Source organism: Ostrea edulis, chromosome 2 (genome assembly GCF_947568905.1).
Source record: "Ostrea edulis chromosome 2, xbOstEdul1.1, whole genome shotgun sequence".
NCBI classification, from domain to species: Eukaryota; Metazoa; Mollusca; class Bivalvia; order Ostreida; family Ostreidae; genus Ostrea; species Ostrea edulis.
The window spans coordinates 80196817-80214588 of record NC_079165.1 but is presented as its reverse complement, the minus strand read 5'-3'; the positions used below and the strand labels follow the sequence as shown (position 1 = coordinate 80214588).

The 17772-nt window shown below is 35.4% G+C and overlaps 1 protein-coding gene across 1 annotated transcript; it reads left to right on the top strand.

The window, feature by feature from the left end:
* The first annotated feature begins 2006 nt into the window (after positions 1 to 2006).
* LOC125680080 (uncharacterized) lies at positions 2007 to 3116 on the top strand. The gene has a single exon (XM_048919523.1). It carries the CDS (start codon positions 2007 to 2009, stop codon positions 3114 to 3116), a length of 1110 nt encoding a protein of 369 aa, XP_048775480.1.
* Positions 3117 to 17772: the final 14656 nt, after the last annotated feature.

The following is a 17772-nucleotide window of genomic DNA, read 5'->3' as shown; positions in this document are numbered from 1 at the left end:
TTAGCTGAATTAGGTTATCATAATGCTCGGCTCAGTTAAAAGATGATGCTGTACCCGATGCTGAGTGGCCTACCCAAGGTGAATGTTTAACTTCATCAAATACTGAGAAAAAAACCCATCTGGGTATGGTGCATATAGAAAGCGACAAATACTTCAGGTAAAAAAAACCCAGTTTTTTTTTACAATATGATTACATATGTGCTGCAAGTTAACTGCTTTTTACTATTCGTATTTTGTATCAGGATTCAAATTTAAATTTGGGGAGGGGGTGCAATTTGCTAGAGAAAATTGTTACCAAAAGAAAACAAACATCATTTTTTATAATCCCTGTCTTATGGGTAAACGGGAAAAAAGTCGCAGGAAAGTAAGTCACGGGAAAAGAAGTCACAATATGTAGAAAGAGTGTCTATGACCACACCTAGCAAAAAAAGTCACAATTTCTTTTGTTCAAATTTTTTTTATTGTTTTTGCCTATACCAAGGAAAAAAAGTCACAATATTTATAAAGAGTGACTTTGACCATACGTAGGAAAAATAAAGCACCGATGAATAGTTAACATTTGCTAAAAAAAACCAAAAAAAACCATTTTTTCCTTCATCCTATGTATGGCTTCAAAGATTGTAAACTGATGCCATTTTGTCTACTTATACAGGGAATACACTGTCTAGAAAAGGGGAAAGGTGCCTTGTGAAGCCACTAATTAATCTCAACAGGCACTGTTGACTGTTAACTGTTGTAAATACTTAAAAGTTAATTTTTATTGGGGTTATTTGTTTGTTGCAAATGATTAAAAAAACATGGAATCTTCTAACTTTGAATCAAATTTAAGTAAAACTTTTCTCCTTATATAATAATTGACTTTTATATATATATATATATATATATATATATATATATATATATATGTAGTTTTCTTTCAAAATATATATACTGTGACTTTCTCCCCCTTTGTATATGTGACCCTTTTCTATCAAAATATATACTATGAATTTTCCCCTATACATATAATATAATATATATTGTGACTTTTTTTCATACATCTATGTGATTTTTATACAAAATATATATTGTGACTTTTTTTCCTGTGACTTATTTTCCTGTGATTTTTCATCTGTGACTTTTTTTCCGTGACTTTTTTTCCTACATTCGTTTTATGGTAGGTTTCTTACATTATTTATATGTGACATACATTTTTATAGATAAGGGGTTCAGAATGCCATGATGTCAATTCATTAGACATATACGGAATTTTTGTTGATTTTTTTTCAATATATACATGATATACATACTGGTACATATTTATATATGTTTAGCAATTTAGAGCTTGGGGGGAAGGAGGATCAACAACCTAAATCTGCTGCAAATGTGAATATCAAAGTTTAAGTTTATTACATGATTTCCAATAATATTTTACTGCAATTCAATTTTGCTATTTCTTAAATAAATCAGAGTTCTGATAAGTCTTCAGCCATTGTATTGAATACGTTACGGTGAGAATTTGCAAGAAGCTCACCTCTGACGTATATAACACACACGTGACTCTTATCTCATTAACTGTCGGCATTGCTCGGAGAACTGCTTTGGCTGGTGTTTACAGATTACTATTTCCAGCTGTACCTTGTTATCAGATGCTTGTTTAACAGATTCAGTGTGAGAATCTGACTTAAGGATTATAAAGACAATGATTACAGACAAATAATTTTTTGTGTCATGTGTCCTTTAAGGATTATAAAGACAATGATTGCAGATAAATAATTTTTTGTGTCATGTGTCCTTTAAATCTGGAATTAATTTTGAAGTTCGTAGAATTTGCTATGTGCGATGTTACCTGTGCATACCTGAGTAGACATGGCTGCACCCTACTAGGGTTGTAAACAAGGTTAAGTTCACCTGTGCGTGCGCTTATCTTAAACATTCCCTGACAGGTCACGTATTTCTACGCTTCTAAATCATTCCGTGATTTAGTTTTTAACCAATTTCAGTCGGGATATTCTAGTCTATCGTTCATGGCCTCCTCAGACGATGAAGGGAACTTCTCGGAAGCTAATTCTTCGGGACTTTGCTGTATTCATTGTAGCGGGGATGAGGTGAAGTGGAAATGTGATGACTGTTTTCTAGAATTCTGCGACAAGTGCAAACGTATGCACCTGATAACAGACGAGGAAACCCGAAATCATCATTTACATCGATACGGAAGTAAACGTTCATCCGGTGCCAGACTTCCGGATGTGATCCACCACTCCACTCAATCAGTGAATGAAGTTCAGCGACCCAGAGTTAAATTCAAACCTATAATTAAGTCGAATGTTATAGAATTCAAGCCCAAGACGACAATGGTTGAAAACAGCACTGTTCAACATATAAGGATTGTTCCGAGAGGAAACGGCGAGGCGTGGGTAAAATGCGGGGCCATCTCGGAGGAACTGGTGCTACACGATAAGGACGGGGACTGTGTGAAGAGGGTAAAAGTGGACGGAGTCATCCATGACTTTGCGATCACTACAAATAAGGAGATAATCTTCACTAAGATACAAAGTAAAACTATATGGCTGTATACAAAAAGAGGTGAGATCAAACCGGTGCTTCAGCTGGAATTTCTTCCAAGCTGTTTATACCTGACGAAAGAGAATGACCTCCTAATATGTGCTGCATCCACGCTGCAAAGCCACGGCAGTCCAATACTGAAACTCTCCAGAACCTCGCAGAAATCCATTGTTCCGATTGACCAAAGCGTTCACTTAGGCGACATCTACAGCGTGGCCCAGTCCGCTAATGGCACAATATGTCTGGTGGAGAAGGGGGGATGGGGACCAGGAAGAGTTATCGGCATTGACCAAGATGGCCGACAAGTGTTCGAGTACAAAGGCCGATCTGGTTCTTTCAATCCCTCCGGAATCACTTGTGACGATTTTGGGGTCATTTACATTAGTGATTGTAGTTGTCATAACGTGCATGTTATAAATGAGACCGGGCAACTTCAATCATTTCTACTTCCGGTTGACACGATACAGCTTCCGGAGGCTATTGATGTTAGCGAAGATGGTATACTCTGGCTAGGAAATGGAAATGGAGAAATCAAAGTTTATGAATTAAAAAACGAACTGCTCGATGACTGATCTACAAACGTTTTAATACTGACCAGTTGTTTTAACTCCATGCAAGGATTTGTATGACTGTGAAAAGAAAAACAAACACGTTCGCTTGTTTTCTGTGAATTTGCCCTCATTTCGAAAATACATACATATAGAATTTTTAAAAAAATGATCGATTTAATCTTTTTTTCAGTTAAGAATAAATTAATTATTTTTGACACCAATTGTGATAGCAACACGAATGGGCACGTGTAGACAAAACGAATTTAACATGCATTACAATAGGCCTAATTATCAAAGCTTTTCTCAAATCAACAACACCAAAACGTAGAATAATTTATCTACAATATTTCGGGTTATTTGTACAATTGTTGATAATAATGATTTATTGTTTTTATATACATGTTCTCAGTAAAATGTTTGAATCTTTTAAATTTACTGCTTACTCCGGATGTGAAATTGTCAGAGCAGCAATGGATGGCCCAAAGAACTCGAAGTCCCTGTTTCCTATGTAGGAGACGGAAACAAGGTTACCAAACGTGTTAGACTAGGAGTGGATCCAGAAAATGTACAAAAGAGGGATCAGGACCAAAGTTTGTACACCCCCCTAAGGGATCATTTCTGTCAAAAATGTTCAACCAAAGATAAAGGGGATGTGTTAAAGTCGCATCATGATTACCGTATTTTTGTTCTTTCTTGGGCGAATGGAAAGATGATACAATCTTCGAAGATGTAACACTTTCTTCTGTGATCAGTTGAAATAGTGTTATGGAATCCATTGGCTAAATATCCATCTTGCAAAGAGAAGTAATGTTTCTCAGCGCATGCTTCGTACGAGTTCGCAAAAAATATTTTTATACATGTACTTTAATCAAAGTATGGACTATGGAAATGTCACGAGTTGATGGTATATGAGTTTTCTTCTTTGCAAATGAATATAACATTTTTGTTTTGCATACTATACATCTAAACACAGTTCTGGTCTATTAATGTAGCCTGAATGGGCATATTTCTCCTGCCAGACAGGGGATCAGCGGCGACCCTTGCTGTTATGTATTTGTAATTTCTTTTTTAAATTTTCATTACATTTCATTTTCATCTTATTTGATTTTACTTTATTAACCTCTAGCATTCATTGTAAATATTCTCGCCACTGAAACAACGTCAGCCCCTGGGAAAGCGCTTGCTTAATGAAAATTCCGACTCATTTCACTTCAATTTGTGGTTTTGTCATTTCCAACTTAATCTAACCCAAATCACTTAATCATCAATATTTCGAAAACGTAACGAAATTCCGTGTACATATACGATTGCTTGGAATGTGAAAAAAAAGAGTTGCGGAACGAAAATGGAACTCGGCAAATGCAACGAAATTTCCTTGAAGGTAGATATGATAAATATATGTTGCAGTTTCTTATAGTATGCCAGATCTGGAAAATAATCACTGATTTCATTAATATTATTTTGAAATACTCCGAGCTGTGATATTGTTTTATGGAAAGTTATATTTACGTAAACTCAAAAACCTAATTTTGTACATAGATTTGAATGGAATTGAACTGATTTTGACTACGGATAGCTCCGTTTACCTGATCAAGACATAGGGCTCACGACGGGTGTGACCAGTCGACAAGGAATGCTTACTCCTCCTAAGCATCTTATTCCACTTCAGGTATATCCAGGGATCCGTGTTTGCTCAACTCTTTATTTTGTATTCCTTGTTGGAGTTATGAGATTGAACACTGTCCATTATCTTCGACTTTCATACATGCAGTGTTCACATAATAGACAATGGCTATTTAACGATAACGAAAGACTTAAGTACCAACAGTTAATATATTTGTGTAGATTTTGATTAGAAACCCTTCCAACAAACATTCAGTCGGACAACAAGAAACGTCCCCACGCTCCTTACATACAACCGAACGCCACTGTTCAAGAAGCTAGTATCCCAAGTTCCGAAAGAGGGCGCTACCGCAAGTTTCATTGGAAACGTAAAGTTAGCGGTAGAAATTGTCCGTATCCTTATATCTATTAAGTGAAATCGTATAAAGAACACGCATTGTAGTGATTTATTTCATCAGAGTTATGTTTATTTTGTCAAGCCAGGATATGGTTCTGTAACCGTTCATTATGATCTCGGAAAGAAAACTCGTTAGAACTGTCATTAGCTACTGCTTTAATTAGTCTAAATATTATATGTACACCCCTACAAATCTCTCTAGGATAGACAAATTATGTCAAGAAAAAACAATGTCCCTAGGTATTTAAACATATCTTAACAACCGCCGAGTATCAGTTTGTCATGATTTAGCAGGTTTTGTCTTCTTCATCACTAGAACTTGAACTTCCGCTCATATCCTCGAATTCGCAGACTTGCGTGAGAATAGGTTTGTCGGTCTGATTGTCTTTACCTGAATTCAGAAGCGTGCCAATTCGGGAGATGCTAAACTTTTCATTGAACCATGTTAGTCGACCTCCTTTCCTTTTTTCTGTAAAATAACAAAAGATGGTCAATTCAATACATCATGATAATTCACACGAGTCTCATGAAGTCTTTAAGATAGGGAGACCTTAAAACTCTTCAAAACTCTGTTATATTTCTTTCAAAGCATAAAAAATCACTTTGCTGCTGCTGAACTGATGTAAAAGAAAGAAAAAAAAAAAAGATTCGCCAATTTTCCCGCACTTCTATGCGTTAAAACATTTAAAGAAAATAATGGAAACATTACTCATACAATGAATACACCGAGCTAACACCATAGCTACATTTGCTGATGGATGAGAACTCCTGCGCATGTGCATCACTTCGATGTAAATTGTGAAACATGGAGTCAAGACAAGAAACGCGATCGTTCAAGTAAGCTGAGGAATTAATCACCGAATAAACCGTTAGTGTGTATAGTCTCAGCACATCAACGTCAAAGTTTTTTTTTAATGTCTGAAACGGTCACATGACTGTCCCTTGATTATACATTACAAATGGCCGAGTGACACCTACAGTTGTTCAACACGTTACATGACCATTCCTCACAATAATTTAAAGACTAGATCTTTTGACATCATAGACAATCTTCAACAAAAAGGGAAAAAGGAAATATTCATATATAGTGATCAATCATCCAAAGAATTACTTTGTTAAACAGCACTCTGATTCCACGCACAAGTAATCTGGAGTTGAAATGAAAAAATATGCTGGAGTTCCTCATTGACAATATCTTCGTAGCCTTTGGTGATTAGGTCTTCCAACAGTCTGTTGGAATTCCCATGGGTACAAATTGTGCTCCTTTGTTAGCTGACATGTTTTTATATTCTTAAGAAGCAGAGTTTATTCAAATACGCATACTATGGTTGTTATAATGACCTAGTTTGCAAATACAACCTATCATTGGGTCAAATGTTATCTGAAGTGTTTCTTACCGATTGTTAGGCCGTTCTTGGCACACTGATTTTGACTACGGATTACTCCGTTTACCTGATTAACATACATGTATAGGGCTCACAGCGAGTGTGACCGGTCGACAGGAGATGTACTCCTCCTGGGGACCTGATCCCACCTCTGGTATATCCAGGGGTCCGTGTTTGCCCAACTCTGTATTTTGTATTCCTTATAGGAGTTATGAGATTGATCACTGTTCGTTATCTTCACCTTTCTTTTTTGTAAACACCGATTTAAAACCAAAAACAATTGTAATACATGAAATATACAAGGTATGTTGGATATCCTTATGAATATAAACGGCGCTTTTATTAGTCGAAGTATCGGGTCATACAGCTTTAAGCAGAAAATCGTGTACGTTAGAAAACTTTACTTTAACAAGCAAGTCCTTTGTCTACCGCTGTACTGCTTACTGATAAGTAAAAAGCACGGAATAGTTACACACAACGGGCTAGGTCAATATCGTGATTCTCGGGTAACTAAGTCATCGTATTCACCTCAATAATGTCAAGGAATACGTTGTTGTCCTTTACTGCGATACGTGGACCATAGACAAACAAAAATGTAATATTCTAGGTAAAAATAAAAATATGTTTTAAAACAGATTTTCTTTGAATCTTTAAACATGCATTTTTTCATTATAAGTATTATTGTTAGTGCTGTAATGATTAATAAGTTTAATGGATATGGAATATTTGTACCTTTACCTTCAGAAGAGCCATCCTTATATTTACTCCGGACCACTAAGTTCAAATTCAACAAGGGACAAAGTCTAGTCTAGATGATGACGTTTGAATTTCATACTTTAATCCAATTAATGCCGTTTTTCATTTCAAAAGCTCAGTGCAACTTCACAAATGATGTCCATTTTACGATATGGACTGTAACAGTACTAGACTCTTTTGTTGAGTATTACTGGGGTGGATATGTCATGTAACTATGTATAAATGAATAAAGTAGACTCCACAACATTAATCGTCTTTATTAAGAACACTAAAACTGGCTTTTTAAAAAACAAATGATACAGAACAAACTTAAAGAATTTCTTGACATTTTTTATGAAACATTTCCGATCCCAAGAAACATGTACTTAATGTACCGTGTATAGTCACGTGCTACCCTGTTAGATTCTTAACGGTATCCTCAAGCTCCGATAAAACGAACTCTTGTGCATGCGCAATCTGACTTTTCTCCATATGATATCTTCTGCGGGGATCTCAGAGTCCACGCAATAGTATTCGCCTCTAAGACAATGGGGCGTTCTATTTCTTCTAATTTGTTGGCTCTCAGCCAATCAGAAAGTTTGGAAAGACATGTATTCAATCAAAATTATGATACACACTTTGATTGTTATCACCAATTGTATTTTATATAAAATGTACATTTTATGACCTCGTACTTCCGGAGAAGGCTTAGATAGACTTTGCCTGTTGCTTAATCCTATTATGAAAAAGAGAAAGTAATGAAGAATGATCTATATCATTAATCCTATAAAGGACTATGTTATACAGTTATAATGTATTGACTTTTTAAAGCTTAAGAGAAAAATTTAGCTACGTGAGAAAAACAATATTTGTCGAGCCAAGAGACCTCCCCGGTAGATAACTCATTGTATTGGCCAAGAAAATGTAAATAATCGTTTATACCGAAACTGCATACCATAGCCTACGAAACAATATCTGGTCGGTTATTCTGTTTTATGACTGTTGTGTTGGAGAGCACGATTTTAAAGACACGGATTTCTGTTTATCATATCATCGAAGAATTTAGAATATTGAAACCGGCTGCCGCTACTGGAGCTCAAAATGATACCAAAGTTAGCCATCTTTCTTTACAGTCAGAGTGCGTGCGAGACCTAGTTCAAAGGGATTAGAGCCGCAAGCATAGTTGCCAACCTCCAACATGTAAGAGAGTCATGACCCTCTTTGGAAAGCAAATAATTTGGTCATAATGCGTAGCGGCATTCACGACTCTGGTTACGAAACGATACTTTGTCGACCATCTTTATAACAGCTGTATTGATTAGAAACGCGAGTTTTCAATAAACTACTAAAATAATGACTAATCGAATCAACTTTGGAATTTCCAATTTATTTTTGTCCGATAGAGAGACGTTTTAGAGAGACGACCGTGATTTACTGCGGGCCTACATTGTAGAATAATAAACTTAATTATATTTATCCAAAGCCATCACTGTTATTTGATTATTCTATTACATCAAATTACGGTAGTTACATATATTTCATCACGAATTTAATAAATAGCATACGATTTTTCCTGCGATTCTAATTTTCATTTGTTCAATATTCATACATTACTTTTTTAAAAACAATAGTTATGACTTGTTTTTAAAAAAGTAATGTATGAATGTATGTATGTAATATATAGATGGTATTGACTCAATCATGCACGTATTGTGGGGCCATTTTTATGGAATATTTCCATATTTTCTCACAAAACTCAGGTGGTCTTTTCATTAGTGTGTCTAGAAAAAGCTGGGCAAAATGTTTTTTTTTTATTCTTTTCTTTTGCTTTTTTAGTTCCTTCTGGACATACGTCATTATGTTTCACAAATCTTAAAAACCACGGGGCAAATAATTTGTAAGTATGCATTGTACAATTACAAGCTACATGTATTCTATTTGTTATTTGTATATATCGTAATATACTGATGTTAAAGATAAAATATATGTAGCTACATGTATTTTCTATAATCTCCGAGTTACAGTTATTCCTTTAGAGGTGAAAGCTACTTAATACAATGACATATTGCCTATTTATACAATGTAAACAATACCAGCCAGATTGAAATATAGTGAAGGAAAGAATGCAGGAAGAAATAAGCTTCAATATACAAACATGAAGGTTTCTAGATAGTTGTGATGGTTTCCCAGAGCTGCAGCCGAATTTGACGCGTTAATAAGTTTTCTTGTTCTGTTCGTTAGAATTTGCAAATTTGTTTAAGAGCTATTCTTTATTGAAATTTTTAAAGGCTCTGGATGCGTTGAATATTAGGAGTTAGTCTTCTTTGTATTAGTTAGTACAAGATTAAATCTTGTAACATATTTGGCTTGTTTTACCATTTTGCTGCACACTAAAATAAAAGTATTCTAAATATATGCGAGTTCCAATAAACATATTCCATGAAAACAATTGTTCATGGAGAAAAAAATATGCATTTAACACTCTGCATCAAATTACTAAAAAATAATAGTTTAAAAAAAACCCATCTGTAATTAAGAAGCACAATGATCAGAGGAAATACCTTGTGATTAAGAAGTACTATGATCGGAGGAAATATCTTGTAATTAAGAAGTACTATGATCGGAGGAAATATCTTGTAATTAAGAAGTACTATGATCGGAGGAAATATCTTGTAATTAAGAAGTACTATGATCGGAGGAAATATCTTGTAATTAAGAAGTACTATGATCGGAGGAAATGTCTTGTGATTAAGAAGTACTATGATCGGAGGAAATATCTTGTAATTAAGAAGTACTATGATCGGAGGAAATATCTTGTAATTAAGAAGTACTATGATCGGAGGAAATATCTTGTAATTAAGAAGTACTATGATCGGAGGAAATATCTTGTAATTAAGAAGTACTATGATCGGGGGAAATATCTTGTAATTAAGAAGTACTATGATCGGGGGAAATATCTTGTAATTAAGAAGTACTATGATCGGAGGAAATATCGATAATTTTAATATGTAGACGTTTTCTTTGTTATAAGCTTTTGTAGTTTAGTTGTAGTTTCCTTACTTATCTATTTAGTTTTCCATGTAAATATTCTATCGTCCTGAAGAAAGGACAGGTCGTCCCGAAAATTTGACAATTCACTGTTGTTCGTAATTTTTAGAGCTTTTTATATCGATTTTTATTTGACCTCGTGTCTACTATTAGATCCGACACGTTGGATGTTGAGTGTTGTTGGATTTGTTAGATCCGACACGTTGGATGTTGAGTGTTGTTGGATTTGTTAGATCCGACACGATGGATGTTGAGTGTTGTTGGATTTGTTAGATCCGACACGTTGGATGTTGAGTGTTGCTGGATTTGTTAGATCCGTGAATGTTGTTGGATTTTTTAGATCCGACACGTTGGATGTTGAGTGTTGTTGGATTTGTTAGATCCGACACGTTGGATGTTGAGTGTTGCTGGATTTTTTGTTAGATCCGACACGATGGATGTTGAGTGTTGTTGGATTTGTTAGATCCGACACGTTGGATGTTGATGAGTGTTGCTGGATTTGTTAGATCCGACACGTTGGATGTTGATGAGTGTTGCTGGATTTGTTAGATCCGACACGTTGGATGTTGATGAGTGTTGTTGGATTTGTTAGATCCGACACGTTGGATGTTGAGTGTTGTTGGATTTGTTAGATCCGACACGTTGGATGTTGAGTGTTGTTGGATTTGTTAGATCCGACACGTTGGATGTTGAGTGTTGTTGGATTTGTTAGATCCGACACGTTGGATGTTGAGTGTTGTTGGATTTGTTAGATCCGACACGTTGGATGTTGAGTGTTGTTGGATTTGTTAGATCCGACACGTTGGATGTTGAGTGTTGTTGGATTTGTTAGATCCGACACGTTGGATGTTGAGGGAGCTTTGATTTTGATTAGAGGGAATAATTAAGTGTTGTGTTTCTTTCTCAAAATGAGAGGAATTCATCTGCCGTTGTCGGAAACGGGGAAGAGAAAACCAAGGATACATGCCAATCATCATTTTTTTCTACCGGTAAATTGCATGTAGACGATCCCCACCCAAATCTAATAAAAATTTGATTTTAGATCCACTCGCATACTCTCTACAATAGCAGGGGTGGATCCAGGAATTGCAGTTACGGGGGCGCAACTTTATGAGGCAGGGGGTCTGGGGGCCGCCTTGAGGCCCCCAGTGGGTCCAGGGCGAAGCCCAGGTGGGGAACCAGGGGGCGAAGCCCCAGCATTTTACAGATTTTATAGGGCTTGAAATATGTCTCCTATTTAGTCATTTGTTCTATTTTCTATCATTTCTAATAAGGTGAAATTAATAAAATTACGCAAATTTTACGGGTTTTTGGAACAAAATTAAGTTCTCCCAACTTAAAATAATGCAAGAAATCAAAAGATTTTGTCATTTATTCCTCCGGGAGTGGAAGAAATTATTGCTTCTTTTATCGTTTAGTACATTTTTGGGAGTTGAACTATGTTCAATCTCCCTGGGTCATCACGCACTTTTCTGCGCAGTAATTTGTATTGATTTGTATAGTGGTCGTCAGCGGGGGTTCTGTGTCAGCTGATTTACTCCTAGGTAAATCAACATAAACTTTTATAAACATCCGCCATTAAATAATCCATGTAACTGTAAATAAATGCAATGATATTGTATTCAATTCAAAGATTTCGATCAAATTGATACTGATAGACATAGAAAAATAAAAGATAAGGTTGAAAATTGTCGTTTGTAACGCAGCGTCACCTATAAACATTGATAGGGAAACGAACGACAACTGCACACAAGCCCTATTGACACCGTTGCGCAAAATATCGAATATGGTGCGAAACCTCAGAAAATTTACAAGAAATAACTCTACAACATTGTGTATGTGTATATATTTGGTTTTTTTTTTTAATGTGATATAAAAAATGCAACTTTCGATTGGGATCGGAATACGAAATAAAATTTCCTATATCCGGTGGCAAAGTGAAACTGCTTCATGCTTCAAGTTATTGAATTACGTAGTAATTGCACGTTACACATTAGAGAACTGTTCCTTTTAATAAAGAAAGTCACAAAATAGATACAAAATGAGTGTACCTTATTCATTACTATTACCGAGCTTTCGTCGACTATAATCTCGAAATGGCGTGTTTCGCTGCGCTTGATGACGGTAAGGTCCACATTTTCTACGTGAGTAGTGTGATATTTGTTTATGAATTTTTTGGGCATACATGGTATGTCTCGGCTAGGAATAATGGAAACTTTCTCACCTATGTATGTAAAGACATATTAATCTCTATTTTTAAAAATGTAGAACACTTTTATCAAATGACAATGTTTGAAAACGCTTAGAGCCCCGATGTCAGAATTTCCTTTTCCAAGACATCAATATGTCAAATTCATTATCCTTTTTGAATAATATGTACCATATTTTGTACCAATTATCCATTTTGAATTCCCTATTACAATGGGATTTTGCTGCACTCTGTAATGTTTGAGTGGATGTCATGAGTGCGTGTCAAACAGAAATTTTAAGAGCATGGGATAAGGTGCTGCCATGTATTACTTCACTATCAAAGTTTAACCCAGTTGCCACAATGTTGAATTTATGCTGCAAAAAGGATTGGAAATTGCTCTGGTCAAAACACATTGTTTATTTGTCTACAGATGAAAGAGACATGAGGATTCTCCCTCACAAACTGAAAAAAAATAGTTATGGATCTTGTACATGTATAGTTTATTAATCACTATAGATTTCCAGCATCACAAGTCTGATTCCACTATATGCTTTCCATACTGTCAGGTTCATTCACCCCCTGTTTGAGCCACAGTATAATATCCCAAATACCTTGGCAATAAATAACATTATTTGACTAGTGTTTCATTTTTAGCGGAGTTACGATGAAGTCGAACTCGGCTTATGATCTGATGAAGTGCCTTTGGGCGGGCAGGCGGGCACACATCAACATTTCATTTCCGCACCATAGCTCTTGAGCAAATTATAGGATCTCATTCAAACTTAGATGGATTGTCACCCTCAGTAAGATGAGGAAGCCTATCGATTCTGGGGTCATTAGGTCAAAGGTCAAGGTCACTGGCTATAAATAGACTGAAATATGGAGAAAATTTTGTTTTCCGCACCATAGCTCTTGAACGAATTATAGGATCTCAATCAAACTTAGATCGATTAAGTAAGACAAGAAGCCTATCGATTCCGGGGTCACAAGGTCAAAGTCACAGTGGCTATAAATAGACTGAAATTTGGAGAAAATTTTGTTTTCTGCACTATAATTTTTTTAACAAATTATAGGATCTCAATTAAACTTAGATGGATTATCGCCCTTGATGAGACAAAGAAGCCTATTGATTTTAGTCAAGGGTTAAAGGTCAAGGTCACAAAGGATTTAAGTCGGCTGAAATTTATGTTCGCAAAATTTTACTCCCTGCTTGATAATTCTTGAAAACTTTTCTGCCGGTTCCCTCTATGACCATTCCTTGCGCAACTCGGCTTGTGCATTTCCGATGCCCGACAATTTTTATTTTTTTTGCATTTCATTTATTTTGAGTTATTATACAATTATTTACCATTCCATTGATCCTCTACAGGACTGTAGTATACTCAAGTGACAGTTTAGCATATTGGACTACCTTTTCAAGTAATGAATCCTTAGAATTAGCTATAACTAGGATTAAACTTGAATGTATATATACAGGGGAAAAACTTCTTCATAACTGCAAGGCATTGATAACCATATTGATTTGAATGTTTGGGCCATAATATGTGGTCACATTTTTCATGAGAATATAAAGGGGTGAAATTCTAGAAAACAACAACACGACTTCAGTTACTCGAGGAGCGTTGTGGCCCATGGGCCTTCCATTATCCATGTTTGCTGTTGTAACGCTTTGAAAAACAACAACAGTTGATTTGTATCTAAAATCATGATAATATTCAGTCATTTATCCCCCTACCCTTCCAGTACTATCTTTTCTAACTGAATTTCCACAATGTTCAACTCCCACGAGTACTTTAAGTACTTTGATTCTAAACAAGATACCCCGATTTACCTTAAATTTGAAAATTTTAAGGGGGTGCCCCCCCCCCCCCTTAAACCCGCCACTGAATAGCATCTACAGAGTCTCATCAAAGGTCAAATTCGAAATGGTGACCATCACAAAAGGATCCTGCTTTTAACAAAATACATGCAAGTCTATTTTTTGATATCAGAAAATTATTTTTTTATATCAGGAATTCGAATTCTTGATATCAAATAGTAACAGTAATTTTCTGATATAAAAAAATTGATTATTTGGTATTAAAAATTGATTTTCTGATATCAAAAATTCGAATATTTGATATCAAAATATCATTTTCTGATATCAAAAGGTACATCAAATTTTCTGATATAAAAAAATATAAGACATTTTCTCTGGTATCAAAAATTCGAATTCCTGATATCAAAAAATCATTTTCTGATATCAGAATTCAAACTGATTTCTTGATATCAGAATATTTTCTGATATCAGAAAATAAAAGAAAATGGCGAAAAATCTTTACATAAATAATGAATACTCCCTTGACCCGTAGAAAATCGCTGAACTACATACAGTCTACTGTGCCCGATTTGCTTTCCAATATTGGTTGATGTTTCAGATTCTTTGAAGTTTTTTTAACGATAGAAAGAATTTTATAAGGGTTCTTGATAATTCTGAAAATGTTCAACATGTAGAAATGACGTGTTGAAAACGTGATAGGTACACGTACATTACGCCATTTAGTGATATAGGCCTATACAATATCAATATCATAGTTTCATCTTCCTGTACAGTGCGTCTCTCATCATTCTCCTCGGGTCTCGTTTGCACTTCTTCAGGATCGACCCCGTTCATTTCATAGCGAATCGCGGACAAAGCAGTGCTGACCATTGTAGATATAGAAGAATTTGCCATAATGAATTAGATTATCCATTTACTCCCCACATGCATCTACAGGTTCGCAACAAATTTTAGGCGGGAAAGTTAAGGTTACATCACAGGGAGCATGCATTTAAGTCGATCGTAGTTTTATATGAGTCTTTTTTTTTCTGATATCAAAAAATCGATTTTTTTTAATATAAGAAAATACAAATCATTTTCTGATATCAAAAAATAATTTTCTGATATCAAGAATTCGAATTTTTGATATAAAAAAAATGATCAAAGGTTTATGGGTGAAGTTTGAGCCTGGTAAAGCCATGGGGAGAGAAATATAATGCTCCAGACAAGGATTTAACACAGAGAGGTTAGTTCGCTTTTGACCCTTGATCTAGAAAATTGGTTCATGGTTACTGCACATCCTTTACCCATGGGCACTCTATGGATGAAGTTTGAGCCCGACTGGGACAAGGGTAGATAGAATATGCTCCAGACATGTGGATCTCACACAGATAGGTTTATCTAGAGTGCCCCTTGATCTAGAAAATTGGATCAATGTCACTGCACACCCTCTACCAATGGGCAATCTATGGGTAAAGCTTTGGCCAGACTTGGTCAAGGGAAAGGGATATTGTTCAAGACAAATGAAATCGGACGGACGGTTGGACAGACTAATCATTGTAGGGCTCTCGCAGAGCCAAGTCATTACAATTACCCCAAATCCACAAAACGTCCAGGTCTCAGATCTGGAAGTGAGTCATCATCAAATATGAAGGTTCAAATAATTAGCTATCATTTTTGAAAGCTTCAAGAAAATCGACTGAGCCGCCCATAATTTGTTTTTTGAAAAGTGCGTCTTTGTGCTAGTTGTACTTAGTTTAGTTCTATGTGTTAAAGAAACCTAAACACCCCTTTTAAATATAATGGTTTAATCCGTAAGGGTCCAGTTAAAACATAACTTGGATTAGTTCATGTATCTCTTCTAAAGGTGTCATACTTGTTCAGTCATCTGATTGGTCTTAGTATTTTGTTCTAGCCAATAGGAAGTCCTGGCGGGAATTCCTGAGTTCTTTTTATGAAATAGTTAAGAAAATCTAGTTTTTGAAAGAGATTCCAAAGGGTGTTGCCATTATTGAGTTTTTAAAAGTATAAAGTATATATCTGATTTATAGAGGATTTGCTAACACCAACAACTGTAAGTAGCTGATAGTTTTACTATATGATTAAATGCAAATAATGAATTTAAATAAGTAATTAAACTTTTCTTTATTCATAAAACTTGTGTGCAAGTCATGAGTGAAAGATTTACTGAAAGTAGAATTGTGGAAAACATAATTTCTATTCTTTAAGTAAATAATGAGTTTTAAGTAATTTAAATGCGCAGAGTGATATATGTTTACAGAATTTAGTATTTTAGTAAATTATTCAATAGGTCATCGTAAGAGCTTAAGCAGCTTCACCTTTATTTCGGAAGCTGTAGCCTAGTTCCATAAACTGGTATGTACAAATGTAATTTACTGCAGTACATTATATTCATTGTTTGTAATATCAGTTGGTTCAGAGTTATTTCCTTTGACGATAAATGATGACCAATAGATATATTTGTATCCTTGCATATATCATACGTTCGATAGTGTCTTTTGTCTTTGTATTGTATTTGTCCTTATGTTTTTATTGTTGTTTTCATTGTTTCCCACTATTAAACGAATCTACGACCTTAACCATCTTGTGGATTATCTTTACACCCAAGACCGGTTACATCAATATGGTCGATATCAACGCACTTTGAAAAATAATATTTATACATGTAGAGAGAGAGAGAGAGAGAGAGAGAGAGAGAGAGAGAGAGAGAGCGTGGAGGAGAAAGAATGAGACTACAAACAAATAAGAGAGAGAGAGAGCGAGAGAGAGAGAAATGAACGAGGCCATAAATATAGGGTTATCATCAAATACGAGAGAGAGGTCTGGAGGGGAGAAATAATGAGACTATAATATAGCGTTATCATAAAATGAGAGAGAGAGAGAGAGAGAGAGAGAGAGAGAGAGAGAGAGTGGAGGAGAGTAAAAATGAGACTAAAATATAGGGTTATCAGATACGGCAGAGAATCCCCTGTATTCTCCTCCCGAAGGGAAAGGTACAAGAACATGGGGACAAGAATACAACGGCAAATGAGCGAGATTAATCACTCACACACTGGCTATAATGAAGGGAGAGCAATAGACCCTGAAAAAACCCCACCATAATACATAATCTTAGCTACTAGAATTTGACCCGGTCCCTAAAAATTTAAATTAAGTTAATCATCCGTAGAATGTTGCAAGGAACATTGTAATAACTTCATGTATTGTACACATGTGTACCTTCCAGCTGATTATTGACTCATCAATAAAAAGCAAATTTAGTTAATTTATGTCACATGTTTTGATATGTGACTTATGAAAATAGAAACAGTTTACGAAAAGGCGTTCCAATGCTAAATTACATTAGATATAGGCCTATCCAGACCATTTCTTACGGTCTTAGCTTCTGACCTAGACCTTAGGATATCAAGGAAGAGGTTTTCCTTAGATTGCTTCATCCCACACGGTATCCGGCCTGACTGTAAACCAATTTTTATTCG

Excerpts from the sequence above, each read along its gene's own strand:
- LOC125680080 (XM_048919523.1), top strand. The coding sequence starts at position 2,007 with ATGGCCTCCTCAGACGATGAAGGGAACTTCTCGGAAGCTAATTCTTCG.